Below are 17,253 nucleotides of genomic sequence, written 5' to 3' on the forward strand. Positions count from 1 at the left end.
TGTGACTGTTTTCATCAAATATAAATATATATATAGACTGTCCTCATTTAACGACCGAGTTACATTCCAACAGCCTTGTCGTTAAGCAAATTCGTCGTTAAACGAATATTCATAGGGTACGTATTTTTTTTTATAGGTATAGTGTACTGTACGTACATATAAAAACAGAATACTGTACTGTATAAAGTATATGCAGTACAGGGTCAAGAATCACTAACATAAATTGTTGAAAAATGAATAAGTAACAGTAAGATTATCACAAGGAAAACCTTAAAAGTAAGGATATGGATACTGTATTATTGTATCTCAGACATCGTAAGTATGGTTGTGATTCCAGGTCCAGTACATAAGATGCCTAATAAACTTTTCTCAGGATTATATAGAAAAGGTGAAAAGGTTTAAAGGAAACTCAAACATAATAACTTTGTTTTACTTTGGATAAAGATTACAAAAGCAACTCATTCTTGACATCAAAATGCATGAAAAATCTCGTCAGTGTTGTTTGCTTTGTTTTCTTCTTTTTTTCATCATAAAGTTGTATTCTTCCTCTTTGGAGGCCTCTTGTAGTATGGAGTGCAAGAGATAATGGAAAAAAGAGACGAAATAGTAATATAGGTACAGAGAGTGTCACTGTGTTGCCTGGCTGACCATAGGCGGGAGAGTGAGAGAGCTAGCGTGTCGGTGGGTGAGGCTGGGTGCTCGGGATGCGTTGCCGTCACGACAGCAGTTTTCGTACAGGGCACAATATGACATTCAAATGTTTTAAGCTTTTATATTTTGCAAAATATGTAATGACGGCTCGTAAAGTTCGTCGTAACTCCGAGTGGTCGTTAAATAGGTAGGTCGTTAAATGAGGACAGTCTGTACTGTTTTCATGTTATATTAAATACATGTACGGTTTACACATTGGTTATGTCACATACATCGTTTACATGAAATTATGGGCTGTCACTGTCGTCACTATTTGTTTCTATCTCAATATACTTTCACTATTTTTAAGACAATTTTATTTCATTTTTTCACCACCGTAAACTGCATGCTGATTACTGATGGTATCCCACTACATGGTTTGTCTTCAATGCTAGTTTCCTTTTCTTTAAATTTTTTCCTCCACCGGTACATATTGTTATTGTCAAGAGTGTCATCTCCGTAAACCACCTGTAGATGTCGGATAGACTGTATCTCTCTTTCGTCAAGAACTCAATGACGGCACGTTGCTTTTGCTTGGAAGTCATTATTTGCCAGCAATGAAGAACAAGAATAAGAATTTATATAGAGCAGTGATTTCCAACCTGTGGTCTGCAAAGGTAGTACTGGGGATCCGTGAACATTTTAAGCAGACAGATCTTTCAATATCCTGGGGCCCATAGGAAAACTCATTTAAATAAAAGGCGTCCTTGGTAGTAATAAGGTTGGGAGCCACTGCTATAGAAAATGTTACTCTATTAACATGTGTAACTTGACCAACTTGCGTTAGTTAATAAAAAAAAAACAGTTGAGCCTATTTTTTCATTACTTTCGTTTCAAGCAGCACGCACGCACACACACACACACGTTGTGCTAAAAATAATGCAAAAATGGGTTTCACGTTTTATTAACTAACATAAGTAGTTCAAATTGCACTTGTTGGTTGAGTATCTCTTCCTGTATAGTAATTTTTCTTCCTGTTCTTCATTGCAAGCAAATAATAAGTTCCAAGTAGAAACAAAATACCATCCCATCATTATACAGTACAGACATACATGCATGAATGTCTGTCTGCATAAACACACCACTGTATATATATATATATATATATATATATATATATATATATATATATATATATAGGAGGAAAGTAAATACATACATACAGTTTCTCTCAGACAGCACTTCCTAAACAACAGCAGCAAAAATAGATATATTAACTTAGTACTAAAAAATGAAGAAAACAATACTCTACGTGTTGGAAGTGAGCTCCTCAAGAAACACTCTTTTTCTGGTGACCTCCCATACAACCCCAAAACAACCAGGCTAACATACCTCAAAGAAGATCTGGATATGAAATGCTCAGCATACCAAAAACAAAACAAAAAAAACTATGCATGGGTATGTTACTTGAAGATGTGAAGACAGTAATAAGGACATGAAGCATAGCCTCTCTTCGTCTTGTGACTTCTACATCACATCACACTTCAAAGGCTATGCATTTGCAATCCAAGAACAGGAGACTATTACAAAATACTTAATAAAAAAAGAGACAATGAAGCCCTTGGCACTCCAAGATGCAACTGAAAACATAGATTATGCCATATTTCTATGGAAGACATCATATGTGGTCTTCCAGCTGCCCAAAAATGTCCTCAAGGTACAACCTACTAATGTGATATGATCTAATTATAAATCTCACAGAGAGACTTAAGCAGCAGTGTTACAATAAAGCAGTTGTTTACTGTCAACTTAGTGTGACAGACCCATTAAGGGAATCATACTGCTGCTATTTAGCCCTAGGAAGTCAGACCGCTTCCTGTCGGCCTTGACACATTTCCTGTGTCCTTATGTTTGTGAGGGGGAGACAAGCACCTCCACCCAGCCTAGCCTGCATTCAGGGACATGTTTCTGAGTCTTTGCTCATCATCAGCCTGAAGTAGCATGGCCAGCTGGCTGAAGATGCCTGTCAACCTCTGACAAATATATATATTTCTAGAGAAAACACATTCACTGATTACAAAAATTAGAATGTATGAAGCATTGAAAGCTTATTTCAAAAAGAAATGTTTTCCCTTCAGCGATATGATATCATGCACAACTGATGATGCACCACCTATGACAGGTCATCAAGCTGGTCTGGTGTCACATATGAAAAAAGAAGTGCCTGGTCTATTTGCAATTGCCTGTGTAATTCATTGGCAACATCTCATTGCTAAAAGGCTTAGTGAGTGACTCAGGCTTTAAACACTAGATTGTTCCATCAATTATGTAAAGAAAATGGCGAAGAATATGAAACACTTCTTCACACTGAAGTTCGTTCGTTATCTAAAGGCTCGTGTTTGAAGCGCTGTTATTGAATTCTTACGTATACAACATGATGAACAACTTGCAAAAAACATTGACTTTCATACGCGGTGATGTGGTTCAATTGGTTGATATTTACAATAAGATGAACATTTTAAGTTTGTAACTGCAAGGGAATAATTTTACCCTCATTCAAGCAAAAAATGCAATTAACAGTTTCATAAGGAAAATCAAACTGTACAAACAAGACTCGGGAAGGAAGGAGTTTTGTCAGTTTCTGTCCATGAAAAGCATTTCACACATATTTACTAAATACGATCTGAGAGTCTATTGTGCACATCTACAGCAACTCAGTGATGACTTTCAGACAAGATTTAAGGATTTGATTGAACAGGATATTCCTGACTGGGTAAAGAACCCATGTGTGTGCAAACCAGAGGAACAAAAATTGATTTGCAAAAGGACATTGTCAAGCTACAATGTGACAAAGAAGGAAAGATGATTTTTGAAATGTGAAATGTGGTTGCATTGCAGTGTGAAATTTTCTTTACTGTGGAATGAAGTAAGGCTATTTTTCATTGCATTCCCATCATCTTACTTGGTGGAGAAAGAATTTAATCCAGTAAACCAAATTTTAACTAAAAACAGAAACCACCTAGTGATTTACGACTTCTTTTGTCAAATTTAGAACCAAGTATTCTTAAATTTGCTGCTGATCACATGGATCACACTGATGTGCACACATCCAATGCAGTCAGTAAATGTTACTGTAAATAAAATGTATACATGTATGTAAAATCATCTTCTATTTCTAAATAAATCATAAGAAACATTACTTAGTGTTCATATTGGGTGCGGCGGGGGGGGGGGGGGCAGTAAAAATATCCACATGTTCTAAGGGGGATGGTTGCCAAAAAAGGTTGAGAAACACTGATCTAAATGATGATGATTGTAGTGATGATGGTGACGATGATAATGATGATGACGACGATGATGGTAGTGATGATCTAGGTGGTGATGGTGGTAGTGGAGGAAGAGGAGGAAAAATAGAATATGAATCCAAAGGTAATATTTCATTTGTTTATTCATTTGCCATATAAGTAAGTTTGTTCAATCATTTTAAGCATGGAAACTTCTTGCCAAGATGATGGCCAATAGTGGGTGCAGTGTCCACTGCAGACATTTTCTTCATATAACTTTCTGACAGTTGACCAGGAGGGAAAGAGAATTCCATCATAGATATGAATTCCATTGGTTTCTCCTCTTGTATTTTAGACAGCTTTTCCTGCAATGCTTTCTTGATCCCAGCCAGTTTCTCTTCATTCATAGAATGAGCACCATTGACCATGAAGGGCTTTAAGACATCCAGGCCACAAAAGTAAAGACTATACTAGAATAGAATAATTAAAAGAATAGATATTAATGAAAGGAGGGGTTTTTTACCCCACACATACACACACATGTAGACATAGCCATTCTTAGGTTTGAGTGAAAGCAGTTTAATGCTAAGATAGAGAGAGAGATATGAGACAAGCAACAGAGAGAGTAGGCAATGCTGAGAGACATCAGAAGCGAAGGAAATACAGGTTTAAAAACAAAGGGATATGTGTGTATAGATATATCTAAATATATATGTGTGTATATATTAGGTTGTCTCACATGAAATATCATATTTTTAAATGGGTTTCTTATGAGTTATCTATAAATGGATTTTTAATGAGTTTCTATGCATATGCTTGTGTTTACTTTTAACTCTTTTTCTTTCTAGACAATACTATTATTCAAAATTGCTACCCACAGCTCTTATAACAATGTTGACAACTGAACAATACTGAGTGATTTTCTTGTATGAATACAAGTTGGGTAACTCTGCCACTGAAGCTCTACGAAGCATCAAGCAGGCTTTTGGTAATGATTCTGTTGACATTAGAACTGTTCAGACGTGGTTCCAAAGATTTCATTCAGGAAATGAAAGCCTTAAAGATGACCCAAGAGGGAGACTGAAATCAGTTATTTGGCATGATGAACTGAATGCTTTGATTAAACGAAATCCAAGAGGAACAGTCCGAAAAATCGGATCAGACCTCCAGATGTCTCCTGCAACTGCTTCTTGACACTTGAAGAAAATTGGAAAAGTCAAAAAGATGGATAAGTTTGTTCCCCATCAACTTAATGAGATTCAAAGAAACAGACACCTTACAGTGTGTTCCATGTTGATTTCTCGGTTGGAAAGAGAACCATTTTTGTGTCGACTCATTACATGTGATGACAAATATATACTCTCTGATAACAGCAAGAGGACAGGACAGAGGTTAGATGCAGGAGAGTCACCAAAACACTATGCAAAACCATCATTGCACCCTAAAAAGTTGATGGTCACTATATGGTGGTCAACAAAGTGGGTTAGTCATTATTCATTTTTGCAACAAGGAAAAACTGTAACAGCAACATCCTATTGTCAGGAAATTGATTGAATGAATGAAAAATTAAAAAAGAAGCAATCCAGATTAGTGAATAGAGATGGCCCAGCTTAGCTTCATGATAATGCACAGACTCACACTTCTCAAGCTACAGTCCACAAGTTGCAAAGCCTGAAGTATGAAATCTTGGCACATCTTCCTTATTCTCCTGATATCTCTCTTGCTGATTATCACATTTTTAAACACTTTGAGCTTGCTATAGGCAATAAGACATTCTTGAATAAAGAAGAGGTAATTAAAGCATTCAAACAATTTATGTGTAAAAGATGACAAATTCTTTGAAGATGGAATATATGCCTCGTTGGATGAAGGTCATAAATAGACAAGGATCATATTTTGATTAAATAAATAAATATTCTAAAACTTAAAAAACAATTTTAATGTTTCCATGCGACATTTCATGTAAGACAACCTAATATATATCTAAATATGTTTGTGTGCATATATCTCTCTATCTAGATATATATGTGTGCATATACCTATCTATCTAGATATATCATCATCATCATCATCATTTAACATCCGCTTTCCATGCTAGCATGGATTGGACGATTTGACTGGGGACTGGCAAACCAGATGTCTACACCAGACCCCAATCTGATCTGGCAGAGTTTCTACAGCTGGATGCCCTTCCTAATGCCAACCACTCTGAGAGTGTAGTGGGTGCTTTTTACATGCCACCGGCACGAGGGCCAGTCCAGCGGTACTGGCAATGGCCATGCTCAAATGGTGTTTTTTTATGTGCCACCTGCACAGTAGTCAGTCCAATGTTTTGTTCACATGCCACCAGCACCAGTGCCAGTAAGGTGAAGCTGGAAATGATCACGCTCAAATGGTGCTTTTTACGTGTCACCGGCACGGAAGCGAGACTGCTGCTCTGGCAGTGATCCCGCTCAGATGGTGCTGTTAGCGCTCCACTGGCATGGGTGCCAGTCATCGAATTTATCTATCTATCTATCTAGATATATATGTGTGCATATAACTATCTATATAGATATATATGTGTGCATATATCTTTCTATCTAGACATATGTGTGTGCATATATCTATCTATCTATCTAGATGTGTATCCGTGTGCATATATCTATCTAGATATATGCGTGGGCATATATCTATCTTTCTATCTATCTAGAAATATGTGTGTGCATTTATCTATTTATCTAGATATATGTGTGTGCATATATCTATCTATCTAGATATATGTGTGTGCATATATCTATCTGTCTAGATGTATGTGTGTGCATATATCTAACTATCTAGATATATGTGTGTGTATATATTTATTTATATGTGTGTTTATATATCTATTTATATGTGTGTTTATATAGATATATGTATGTGTATATATCTATTTATATGTGTGTGTATATATCTATCTAGATATGTGTGGGTGGAAGGATAAATTGATAGATAGATAGATAGATAGATAGATGGATGGATTAGATAAATAGTTTAGATAGACAGACAGGTGTGTGTGTGTGTGTGTGTGTGTGTGTGAGTATTTATGGATAGAAAAAGAGAAGGACATGGGAACACAAACTGTATGAATACAAAAGAAATCGGAAAGAGAGGGAGAAAAACAGACTGACAGATAAAATGTCAGAAATATAGTTAGAAAAAGTATGACAGAAAATTAAATAAATGTCAAGAGAACAGAAATTAGGTAAAAAGCTTAATTAGCTCACAGCTGTTTCTACTATAAGACACAGAGCACATTTCAAAAGTGATCTTTACTGTGTGCTTAAATTCTTTCCCAAATAAATTTGCACATCATACCAGAGTGATGCACAAACACTCAGCTTTGAGTGCACTGCATCTTATGACAGAAACAGCTGCAAGCTAATGAAGTTGATTATGTAATTCATGTTCCCTTGTCATTTATTTAACTTCATATTATGCTCTGTGCTTGACTAACATTTTATTCTAAAGCATATATATATTGAATTCTAGCTCCAGGTTAATTAGTATTACCATGTCTAGGTGAAATCTTAAAATAGTCAGAAAGATATGGTTCGCACTCCGTCGGTTACGACGATGAGGGTTCCAGTTGATCCGATCAATGGAACAGCCTGCTCATGAAATTAACGTGCAAGTGGCTGAGCACTCCACAGACACGTGCACCCTTAACGTAGTTCTCGGGGGAGATTCAGCGTGACACAGAATGCGACAAGGCTGGCCCTTTGAAATACAGGTACAACAGAAACAGGAAGATAGAGTGAGAGAAAGTTGTGGTGAAAGAGTACAGCAGGGTTCGCCACCACCCCCTGCCGGAGCCTCGTGGAGCTTTAGGTGTTTTCACTCAATATACACTCACAATGCCCGGTTTGGGAATCAAAACCGCGATCCTACGACCGCAAGTCCACTGCCCTAACCACTGGGCCATTGCGCCTCCACAGTCAGAAAGATAAAGACAGAGATAAACAGATAGACAAGCAGATTCAGAAAGAGAAGCTAGGCTGGACAAAGAGTGTGATATTTACTTGTGTTGGCCACAGAGCTACATTGATATCTCCATTGAATCCATTTGGTGCAAACATCGGTTCAGAAGACCCTGTGGTAAATGACAGCATTGTGCGTTTACCCTGAAAATGAAAGGAAAAGAAACATTCAGTCATGTGATATTCCATTTTTTTGCCTATGGATCCCTTTGATTCCTATTTTACTTAAATGGATCCTCAGATAGAGAATGACGAGAGCAAAAGGGGAATGAAGCAAATGCTGTGGCCAGCGGAACTGACTCGGCACCAGACAACCTGGTCAATCCAGGTGATCTAGGATCCTCATAGTCATTTGTTGTTTAACCCTTTAGCATTCATATTTCTCAATCAGAAGTAATTCTTATTCATTCGCATTGTTTTTAATTAATCATGCATTATTTTGTAGCTTTGAGATTTAGAATGATATAGTAGGGTTAGCATATCTAGCTAGTCTGAGCATAAAACAAGTAGAATATATTGGCTGGATTTGATCAGTTTAAATGTTAAAGGGTTTAAAAATCCTGTTACATTTATATAATGAAATATTATTAGGAATTGTATTAAAAATATAATTAAAATATTTGGTAAATTGTAGAAATATAACTGATTTATTACACATAATTTTTAACAAGAAAATCTTATATGGGCCCCTAAGGATCACTTGGACCCCGGTTGAGAGCCACTGATATAACTGGTAGACTACATAGTGTATGTTTAATAAGTGCAATAATGCACAACAATAAAATAGGTGCAACAGATGCAGGTCGATGATTAGAATGTAGTATTTGGTTATCTTCTTTTACAAACTGACATCGTATAGCCTACACCGGTCTTTGATTTGCATCCTATTGAGGTCGATAATATACCTTTTACTTTTTACTTGTTTCAGTCATTAGAACAAGGCCATGCTGGAGCACAACCTTGAAGAATTTTTAGTTGAGTGAATCAACTCCAGCACATTCTTTTTAAAGCCTGGTACTTATTCTGTTGGTCTCTTTACCAACCTGCTAAGTTATGGGGATATAAACACAACACTGGTTGTCAAATGGTGGTGGGGGGACAAACACAGACACAAAGACACACACACATACATACAATGAGCTTCTTTCAGTTTCCATCTACCAAATTCATGCATAAGGCTTTGGTCACCCCAAGGCTATAGTGGAAGACACTTGCCTAAGGTGCCACTCAGTGGAACTAGACCTGGAACCATGTGGTTGGGAAGCAAGCTTCTTATTTCTTTATTGCCCACAAGGGACTAAACATAGAGGGGACAAACAAGGACAGATAAAGGGATTAAGTCGATTACATCGACCCCAGTGCGCAACTGGTACTTAATTTATCGACCCCAAAAGGATGAAAGGCAAAGTCGACCTCGGCGGAATTTGAACTGAGAATGTAGCAGCAGACGAAATACCGCTAAGCATTTCGCCCAGCGTGCTAACATTTCTGCCAGCTCACCACAAGCTTCTTACCACACAGCCACGCCCATACCTACATATATTATATATATATATTGTGTGCGTGTGTCTTTGTGCTTGTGTTTGTCCCCACCACCAGCACAAGGCCTGAAATGTTTTTGGTGGGAAGGGCTAGCCAATTACATTGACCCCCAGTACTCAAATGTTACTTATCTTACTGAGGATGAAAGGCATAGTCAGGCTTGGTAGCATTTAAACTTGGAACATAAAGCTAGAAGAAATACTACTAACCATTTTGTCCAGTGTACTAACAATTCTGCCAGCTCACTACCTTGAGGTCAACAATATTGGTTTCAAATTTTGGCACAAGGTCAGCAAGTTCAGGGGAGCAACCCCGAAAGGGATGAAAGGCAAAGTTGACCTCAGTGGGATTTGAACTCAGAATGTAAGGATGGACAAAATGTTGCTATGCATTTTGCCTGGTGTGCCAGCTCATCACCTTGAGGTCAACAATATTCTTTTTTCTATAGGCACAAGGCCTGAAATTTTTGGGAGGGGGATAATCAATTGCATTGAACCCAGTACTCAACTGATACTTAATTTATTGACCCCAAAAGGATGAAAGGCAAAAATCGACCTCAGTGGAATTTGAACTCAGATCAAAGTGACGAGCAAAATACCACTAAGCATTTCATCTAATGTGCTAATGATTCTGCCAGATCACCACCTCATTGAGGTTAATAATATTAACAATAATCGGGATGGAAATGCTCAACATGGCCACAATCAAGTTCCAGAGAACAGTATAAAAATTAAAATGATATATTTAAAGGACTGAAGAATTACCTTGAGTAAACCATTATCCAAAAGTTTTCCTTGTCTTTGATCATAAGCAAAACCACTGATCAATACCTTTTCAAACCATCCTTTCAATATTGCAGGCATTGCGTACCAATATAAGGGAAACTGAAAATAAATGAAGTCAGCCCAAGAGACCTTATTAAGTTCTTCTTGAATATAAGGAGGCAATGTTTTAGCAGCATAGGCATTTGCACTTGCATGGCTATATTGAATATGATCCTTGTTGGATGAAGAGTCTGTAAAACAAAGAGAAATGATATCTTTAATGCATGACACATAATACAGAATATACAGTGTGAGAATTGTCTGGAATGCATAGTTTAACTCAAGGCAGGAATATGGCTGTGTGGTTAAGAAGTTCACTTCGCAACTAAGTGATTCTAGGTTCAGTCTAGTACAGAGTCAGATTGACCAAAATTTATGTGTAAAATTTAAGTAAAAAGAAACTGTGCAGATACTTATCACACGTGCGTGTGTGTGTGTGTGTGTGAAAGATATATATACACACAGGCGAGAAAATAAATAAACCAGTGCATCAAATATAGTTTGTGGTATTTATTCCAATCCAAGTATATGGGCACTCACTTAGCATTCTTATTATGGATATTGCAGTAAATCAGTGAGAAACCCATTTGGGAAATTTATAACCAATGACACCACTATTCACAAAATCTTTCATCTTTTACTTGTTTCAGTCATTAGACTGTGGCCATGCTGGGACACCGACTTCAAGAATTTTTAGTTGAATAAATCTATCTTAGTACTCATTTTATTTTTTTAAAGCCTAGAACTTATTTTATCAGTCTCTTATGCCTAACCGCTAAGTTATGGGGGACTGGGATGAGGTGAATCAGAAGGAAACAGCAAATGACATCAATAGCAGAGGGGCCCTACCAGAAGAGGAAGAAGGAGCAAGGAAGTGAGGGAAGTAGGACTAGCATGGGCCTCTTTCACCCTGGGCAGCTATAGTGGATGATTGCATGTAGACATACAAGCTAGAAAAGGCATTAGCAATAGGTTCTAGCAGTAGGTCAGATGGGTAGGACACATCTCAGATTTAACCCAGCTGGACAATTGACACTGAGAGGTAGGTAGGACAGAATTTAAGCCATAGGGGGCCCAGGACACTTCAAATTTGGTGAGACCCCTCATGCACAAGAATTAAAATTTTGGAAAATTAGCAAATTTATATCTCAAAGCCCATCTATCACATGTAACAGAAAAAAGTTTAAATAAACAACTGAAAATGTTGCTTTATAGATACACTTTTCAGAGTTCAAATTTTTTTCTAACACATCCACTTGCAGTATTTGACTTTTTCTTCATTGTGAAAAGTACAATGAAGGAGGGAAGAAGAGGTAAAACTTTTTTTCTTTAGCACGAATTACAAATGTTTCAGAATGTAGAATACAATCAAATGACAAAAAATTACAAAAAAGAAAAATATTATATCATTTTAGTGGTTACTGCTCCAAAGGTATGATGAGTGTGTTTGTGTGAGGGGAGAGACAAACATTGAAAAGACATAGATTTTTAAAACTTTTGTTTTAAAATAGCTTCCTTTCGTTGTTTTGCAATGCATGAAAAAAAGAGAAAATCCTGGCAAAATTTTCAAAATTCCACAGCTATTCTAAAAGAATTCCGTTTCTCCATCAGATGACAACATACAAGTTCTGGTCTTCTTGTAGGTCTTTGCAGTAGCAAGAACTAGTTCTTCTGGAATGCCATATGCTTGAAATGTCTTCAATATTTTGTAATGATGGGTGTTGTCAAACCTGTTGCTGAAGTCCAAGAAAGGTTATAATGGCAGGTAGTAGTCTTGATTTAACTCCTATGATATGCCTCAGGGTTAAGATTTGGAATGTTGTGGCTCACCCTGGTCTAAATCCATTTTGATTTGGTCTTAGCACCTGTTGAATCTTGTTGAAGATCATTCGGTTGATGACTTTGAGCGAGATATCAGACAATGTAATTCTTCTCTAATCGATTTCATTGCTGAGGTTTCCTGACTTTGAGATTGGTATCAAGTTAATCTCAAACCACTGATCTGGACTTCCATGGTTCTGCAAGAACTTATTCGCAAAATCCAATATTATTTCATCCAGATTACACCTCTTGATAACTTCAGGGGGAATTTCATCAGGGCCAACAGCTTTTCCCTCTTTCAGTCAATTTTTGGCACTCTGAATTCTTTCAAATACTAGCTGGGATGCTACAAGGAGATATACTTGCACTATATCTGTTAGCAATTGTATTGGATTATGCAATGTATAATCCAATAGACAACAGTGACGAAGACCTTGGTTTCATCATACACCAACAATGATCATGGAGAGTGCCAGCAGTAACCATCAGCCTGGACTTCACAGATGATACAGCATTCTTATCTAACAGATCACTTATATCTGATAGATCAAGTTCAACAGCTGTTCAGCAGAGTAGAAGAATCAGCTATGAAGGTAGGACTGCACACAAATGTCAAGAAAACGGAATACATGTCTTTCAACCAATCAAGTGATACTGAGCTGGTTGTTCTGAGCAGTTCCAAATTGAATGTTGCAGAAGACTTCAAGTACCTAGGTGGTTGGGTGTGCAGTCTGGAAGCAGACATGAAGATTAGGAAGATACAAGTGTGAACAGTCTGTCACGAACTAAAGAAAGTCTGGAACACCAAACTGCCCAAATCAACATAAAGCTGTTCATTGCAGCTGTTGAATCAGTGCTATTATATGGCAATGAAATATGGACACTGACAAAGAAATCATCAAATGGGCTAAATGGATGCTACACAAGGATGCTACAAACGGTTCTAAATGTGAAATGGCAGCAACATATGACAAATGAATTGCCTTTATGGAAACCTGCTGAAGGTTAGCAAGATCACCACAAAGACGACTATAACTATCTGATCATGGCATGCACCATCCTAAGATGGGAGCATCCAAATTAGTCTTGTGGAACCCTCTTCATGGTGATATAAGCAGAGGAAAACAATGTCACACATTGACAACTTGATTGCAGACACTGGCCTTGAATATATCCAGGACCTTCAAGCAGTGATGATAAACTGAGAAGTGTGACAGGTAGACTTTGTTGCTATAATAATAAATAACCCAGCTGTAATAATAAATAATATTCCGTAAGTCTGTTTTTCCTGATTCCAGGAAGGTGTGGTGGGGCACAATGAGTAACACTTACTGCATTTTTGAATTTGAGAAAAAAGTGTTTATATAAATGTTCAGTATCTAAGAAAAATTACATCAGCTAAGCAAATGACCGTTTCTAAATGCATTAAAAACATGATAACATATTCAGAACACTATTTCAGAAAATTACCTCCATTCTCTTTGAGTATATAAAATACAAATTTAGATGGGTCAAAATGAGTAAGAAAAGATAAGCTAAATTTGCCCCTTCAATTCTCCAGAATTACATTTGAAAAAGACTCATACACATCAATATCTAGGTCAAATGAAAGGGAATCATGGGAAAATGGCATAATATGAAATTAACGAAACTTGACTAAATAAAAAAACTCAGCATAAAATATTCTCTATAGCTTCTTCATGATCTGCTGGAGTGGCCCTCTGCAGAATTATGGTTTAAGCACCCCATATATCCCACTCATAACTTTTCAGAACACTCAAGGATTCATACAACTATGACAAATCATTTTTGAATTTTTCAAATTTTTTTTTTTTTATTACAGACGGTCCCAAATTTTGACTTCAATCTCACTAAATGTGTTTATGGGAAGAAATATATTAAAAAACATCAATACATCAGAGTGACAAAGAAACAAGGAGGGTATCAGGTGGTCATGAGATGTGCTAAATAGTCCTTAAATCAGACCACGAAAAACATTTTTTTTTGTTTTTTCAGTCATATGAATTCTCATGTCTAGAATACAAATTCGCAAAAATTTCCTAAAAATTCGAAAAACTAGAAAAAGTTATGAGGTGTTATATGGAGTACTTAAAGTAGAATTCCACCTGGTTCTCTTCTTGATACACAACAAGAAATTGGTAATAACTCATTTTGCCCCAGTTACCAATTCAGCCTCACTTCCTGGTAGTTATTTTAAGTATTTGACAAAATAACAAAAAATAGTGAAAAAAGAAAGAAAGAAAAAGCTTCAGTTTAATGAAAACATGTGAACACAAAAGCAATAACTCTAAAGCTGAGAAAAAAAATGCTTTGAGCTGTTGAGAGAAATAATTCTATAATTAAAACTAAATTCAAAATTTAAATTTTGGAACATATTACTTACTTGCTCTTTCATAAAATAAGACCAGTTTTCAATGCCTCAGTGAAATAATGAAGTTTACAATGGCAATGTATGTGTGTATATATCTTTGTGTGTATATGTGTGTGTGTTTTTAATAGCCAGTGGTCAATCTAAGGTCACTGTGTTCAGTTATGCATTGAAAAAAGGAATCTGCACTAGAGACAATATAAAACTTCTTTCAATCAATCTCCTTATCTATTTTTATATACATCCATACTCTCTCTCATGCGTGTGCATGCACACACACATTTTTTAGAGTGCTTTATTGTTTTCTGTCAATGTCCCAAAAGGAACTAAGTAATTCCCATGGGAATTGTGGCTGCTTGAGAATGAACTGAAGTCACTGATGTAGTTAAAGCTGGTTATTTATCAAAAAAGAGGATCCATTATATTTTTTACGATATGCTTGTTTATTGAAAGAGAGACTCTGCATGCAAGATTGTAGAGAGGTGGGGTTTCCCTATATTGAGTACTTCATAGTAGAAAGGCTCTATATCTGTGGATGCCTTGGGCAATTGCCCTCTTCAGCCCCCTATAAATCCGGCTCTGGAAGTAGGTAAACCTTATTTTGTTCCTTACATTACAGTTCCCTTATACTACAAGCTATTTCAGCATTCGTATATACATATAAATATATATATTTTTTTCTTTGTTGTTGTTGTCCCCTTCCATGAGATGGCAGTGAAAATAAGGATCAGCAGCAATGCCATCAGACCTTTCTGTAGTGAGGGATATGTGATCGCCTGGATTTGTAAGATCAAGGTCATAGCCAGACTGCAAAGCATTGAAGAGGTAGCAGGTCTCATGACTCAGTATCTGGAGGGAAACACTTCAGCGCTGCACCTTGAACTGGATAAAATGGACCAACTGGATACAGAGAAGACTGAGCAGCATGTAAAGGAAGCCTTTACGGAAGGATCATATGCTGCATTTGCCAAGCCAGGAAAGGTCAGAGGTCAGGTGAACAGGGGAACAGGTGAACGTGTATGCTGTGGAGGTTCAGAGACTGGCCATGCTTTCTGGTTTTACCAGAGAGGGACTAGAAGAGGTGGCACAGCTGGCTTTTGTAAATAGTTTCCCTGGTGACATATCGATGCAGCTGCAACAACTGCCAGGCAGCAAGAAATTGGTGATGAGTGAACTTGTCACTCAACCCTGCTTGTTGACACAAAACACTGGGCAGAATGCAGTGGCAATGACAGTCATAGAAGTCCATGATGTCATGTGACGATTGATGAAAAATGAGGAGAGTAAATCTGCCGCAGAGTGACAGCAACCATTTATGGGCTGGTGTTTGAAGTGCCAGGGACAACACATGGCAAGGAACTGTGCAGAGACAAAGGCCAAATCCATTTGCTACTAGTGCTGGCAGACAGAGAAAAGGCAACGGGGAAGTTGCTGCCTCTCAAACTTCCCCTGCAAGCAAATAGTGGCTCTCATGCAGTCACTGCTCATAGTCGAAGTTCTGATTGTAGAAAAAGCATTCATATCCCCATGGATATGAGCTGTACATCTCTCATGACCCCCAAGGGTGACAAAAAAGTGGAAGGGGACAAGTAGTGTTAGGGCTGCTGACAGCAGTGAAATTAGATGTAAGAAAAGCAGCGAAGTGGAGAGGGCAGTGTGGGACACAACACTGAGGCTGCAGGCAATTGTGATCAACCATGTGGTAGGGTTGGGTTTTGATGTGGTGATGAGCATGGACGTGATCAACCACCGTGGTGGCGTTGGTGTCAGTAGAGACATGGTTTCATTTGGCGGTGCTAGGGCAACATGCACTGTGAGTCTGCAATGAGAGAGGGGGCAGAGCCCAGTGGGCAAGACTGCTGCTTACACCATTGAGGATAAAGATTTTCAGGCAGTGTTCAACGGTCAGCAGTGGACAGTTGAGTAGCACTGGAAAGGAGAAACCCGGACACTGAGGAACAGTCTAAACTGTTATCAGTATACCTTGAAAGGAGGCACCAGGAGTGAGATGGATTAAGGAGGGTATTCTAAACCATGGAAGGAGGAAGTAGAGAATGGAGTGTTGCCACTAATGGCACACATACATAAACACACACGTTTATATATATATAATAATATTAATAATATATATATATATATATATATATATATATATGCATATATGCATATATATATATATATATATATATATATATATATATATATATATATATATATATATATATATATATATATATATATATATATATATATATATATGCATATATATATATATATGCATATATGCATATATATATATATTATATATATATATATATGCATATATATATATATATGCATATATGCATATATATATATATATATATGCATATATATATATATATATATATATATATATATATATATATATATATGCATATATATATATATATGCATATATGCATATATATATATATATATATATATATATATATATATGCATATATATATATATATGCATATATGCATATATATATATATATATATATATATATATATATATATATATATATATATATATATATGCATATATATATATATATATATATGCATATATATATATATATATATATGCATATATATATATATATATATATATATGCATATATATTATATATATATATATATGCATATATATATATATATATATATATGCATATATATATAATATATATATATGCATATATATAATATATATATATATGCATATATATATATATATATAT

At 36.4% G+C, this 17,253-nt stretch overlaps 1 protein-coding gene and 1 long non-coding RNA gene across 2 annotated transcripts in view; one reads left to right on the top strand and one right to left on the bottom strand.

The window, feature by feature from the left end:
* The first annotated feature begins 141 nt into the window (after positions 1-141).
* Positions 142-5,451, top strand: LOC149134723 (uncharacterized). The gene is made up of 2 exons (XR_016242652.1): positions 142-838; positions 4,763-5,451. It is a non-coding gene; the product is annotated as an uncharacterized LOC149134723 (long non-coding RNA).
* LOC106878090 (ribosyldihydronicotinamide dehydrogenase [quinone]) overlaps positions 4,061-17,253 on the bottom strand; it is a 34,383-nt gene continuing 21,190 nt past the window's right edge. The window contains exons 3-5 of the mRNA XM_089355452.1: positions 10,219-10,499; positions 7,955-8,056; positions 4,061-4,384 (exon numbers count right to left, since the gene is read on the bottom strand). Of these exons, the coding sequence (XP_089211578.1) occupies positions 4,109-4,384; positions 7,955-8,056; positions 10,219-10,499 (659 nt within the window). The 3' untranslated portion in view covers positions 4,061-4,108. The remainder of the gene's footprint in view (positions 4,385-7,954; positions 8,057-10,218; positions 10,500-17,253) is intronic.

Source organism: Octopus bimaculoides, chromosome 7 (genome assembly GCF_046866305.1).
Source record: "Octopus bimaculoides isolate indiv1 chromosome 7, ASM4686630v1, whole genome shotgun sequence".
Classification (NCBI taxonomy): Eukaryota; Metazoa; Mollusca; class Cephalopoda; order Octopoda; family Octopodidae; genus Octopus; species Octopus bimaculoides.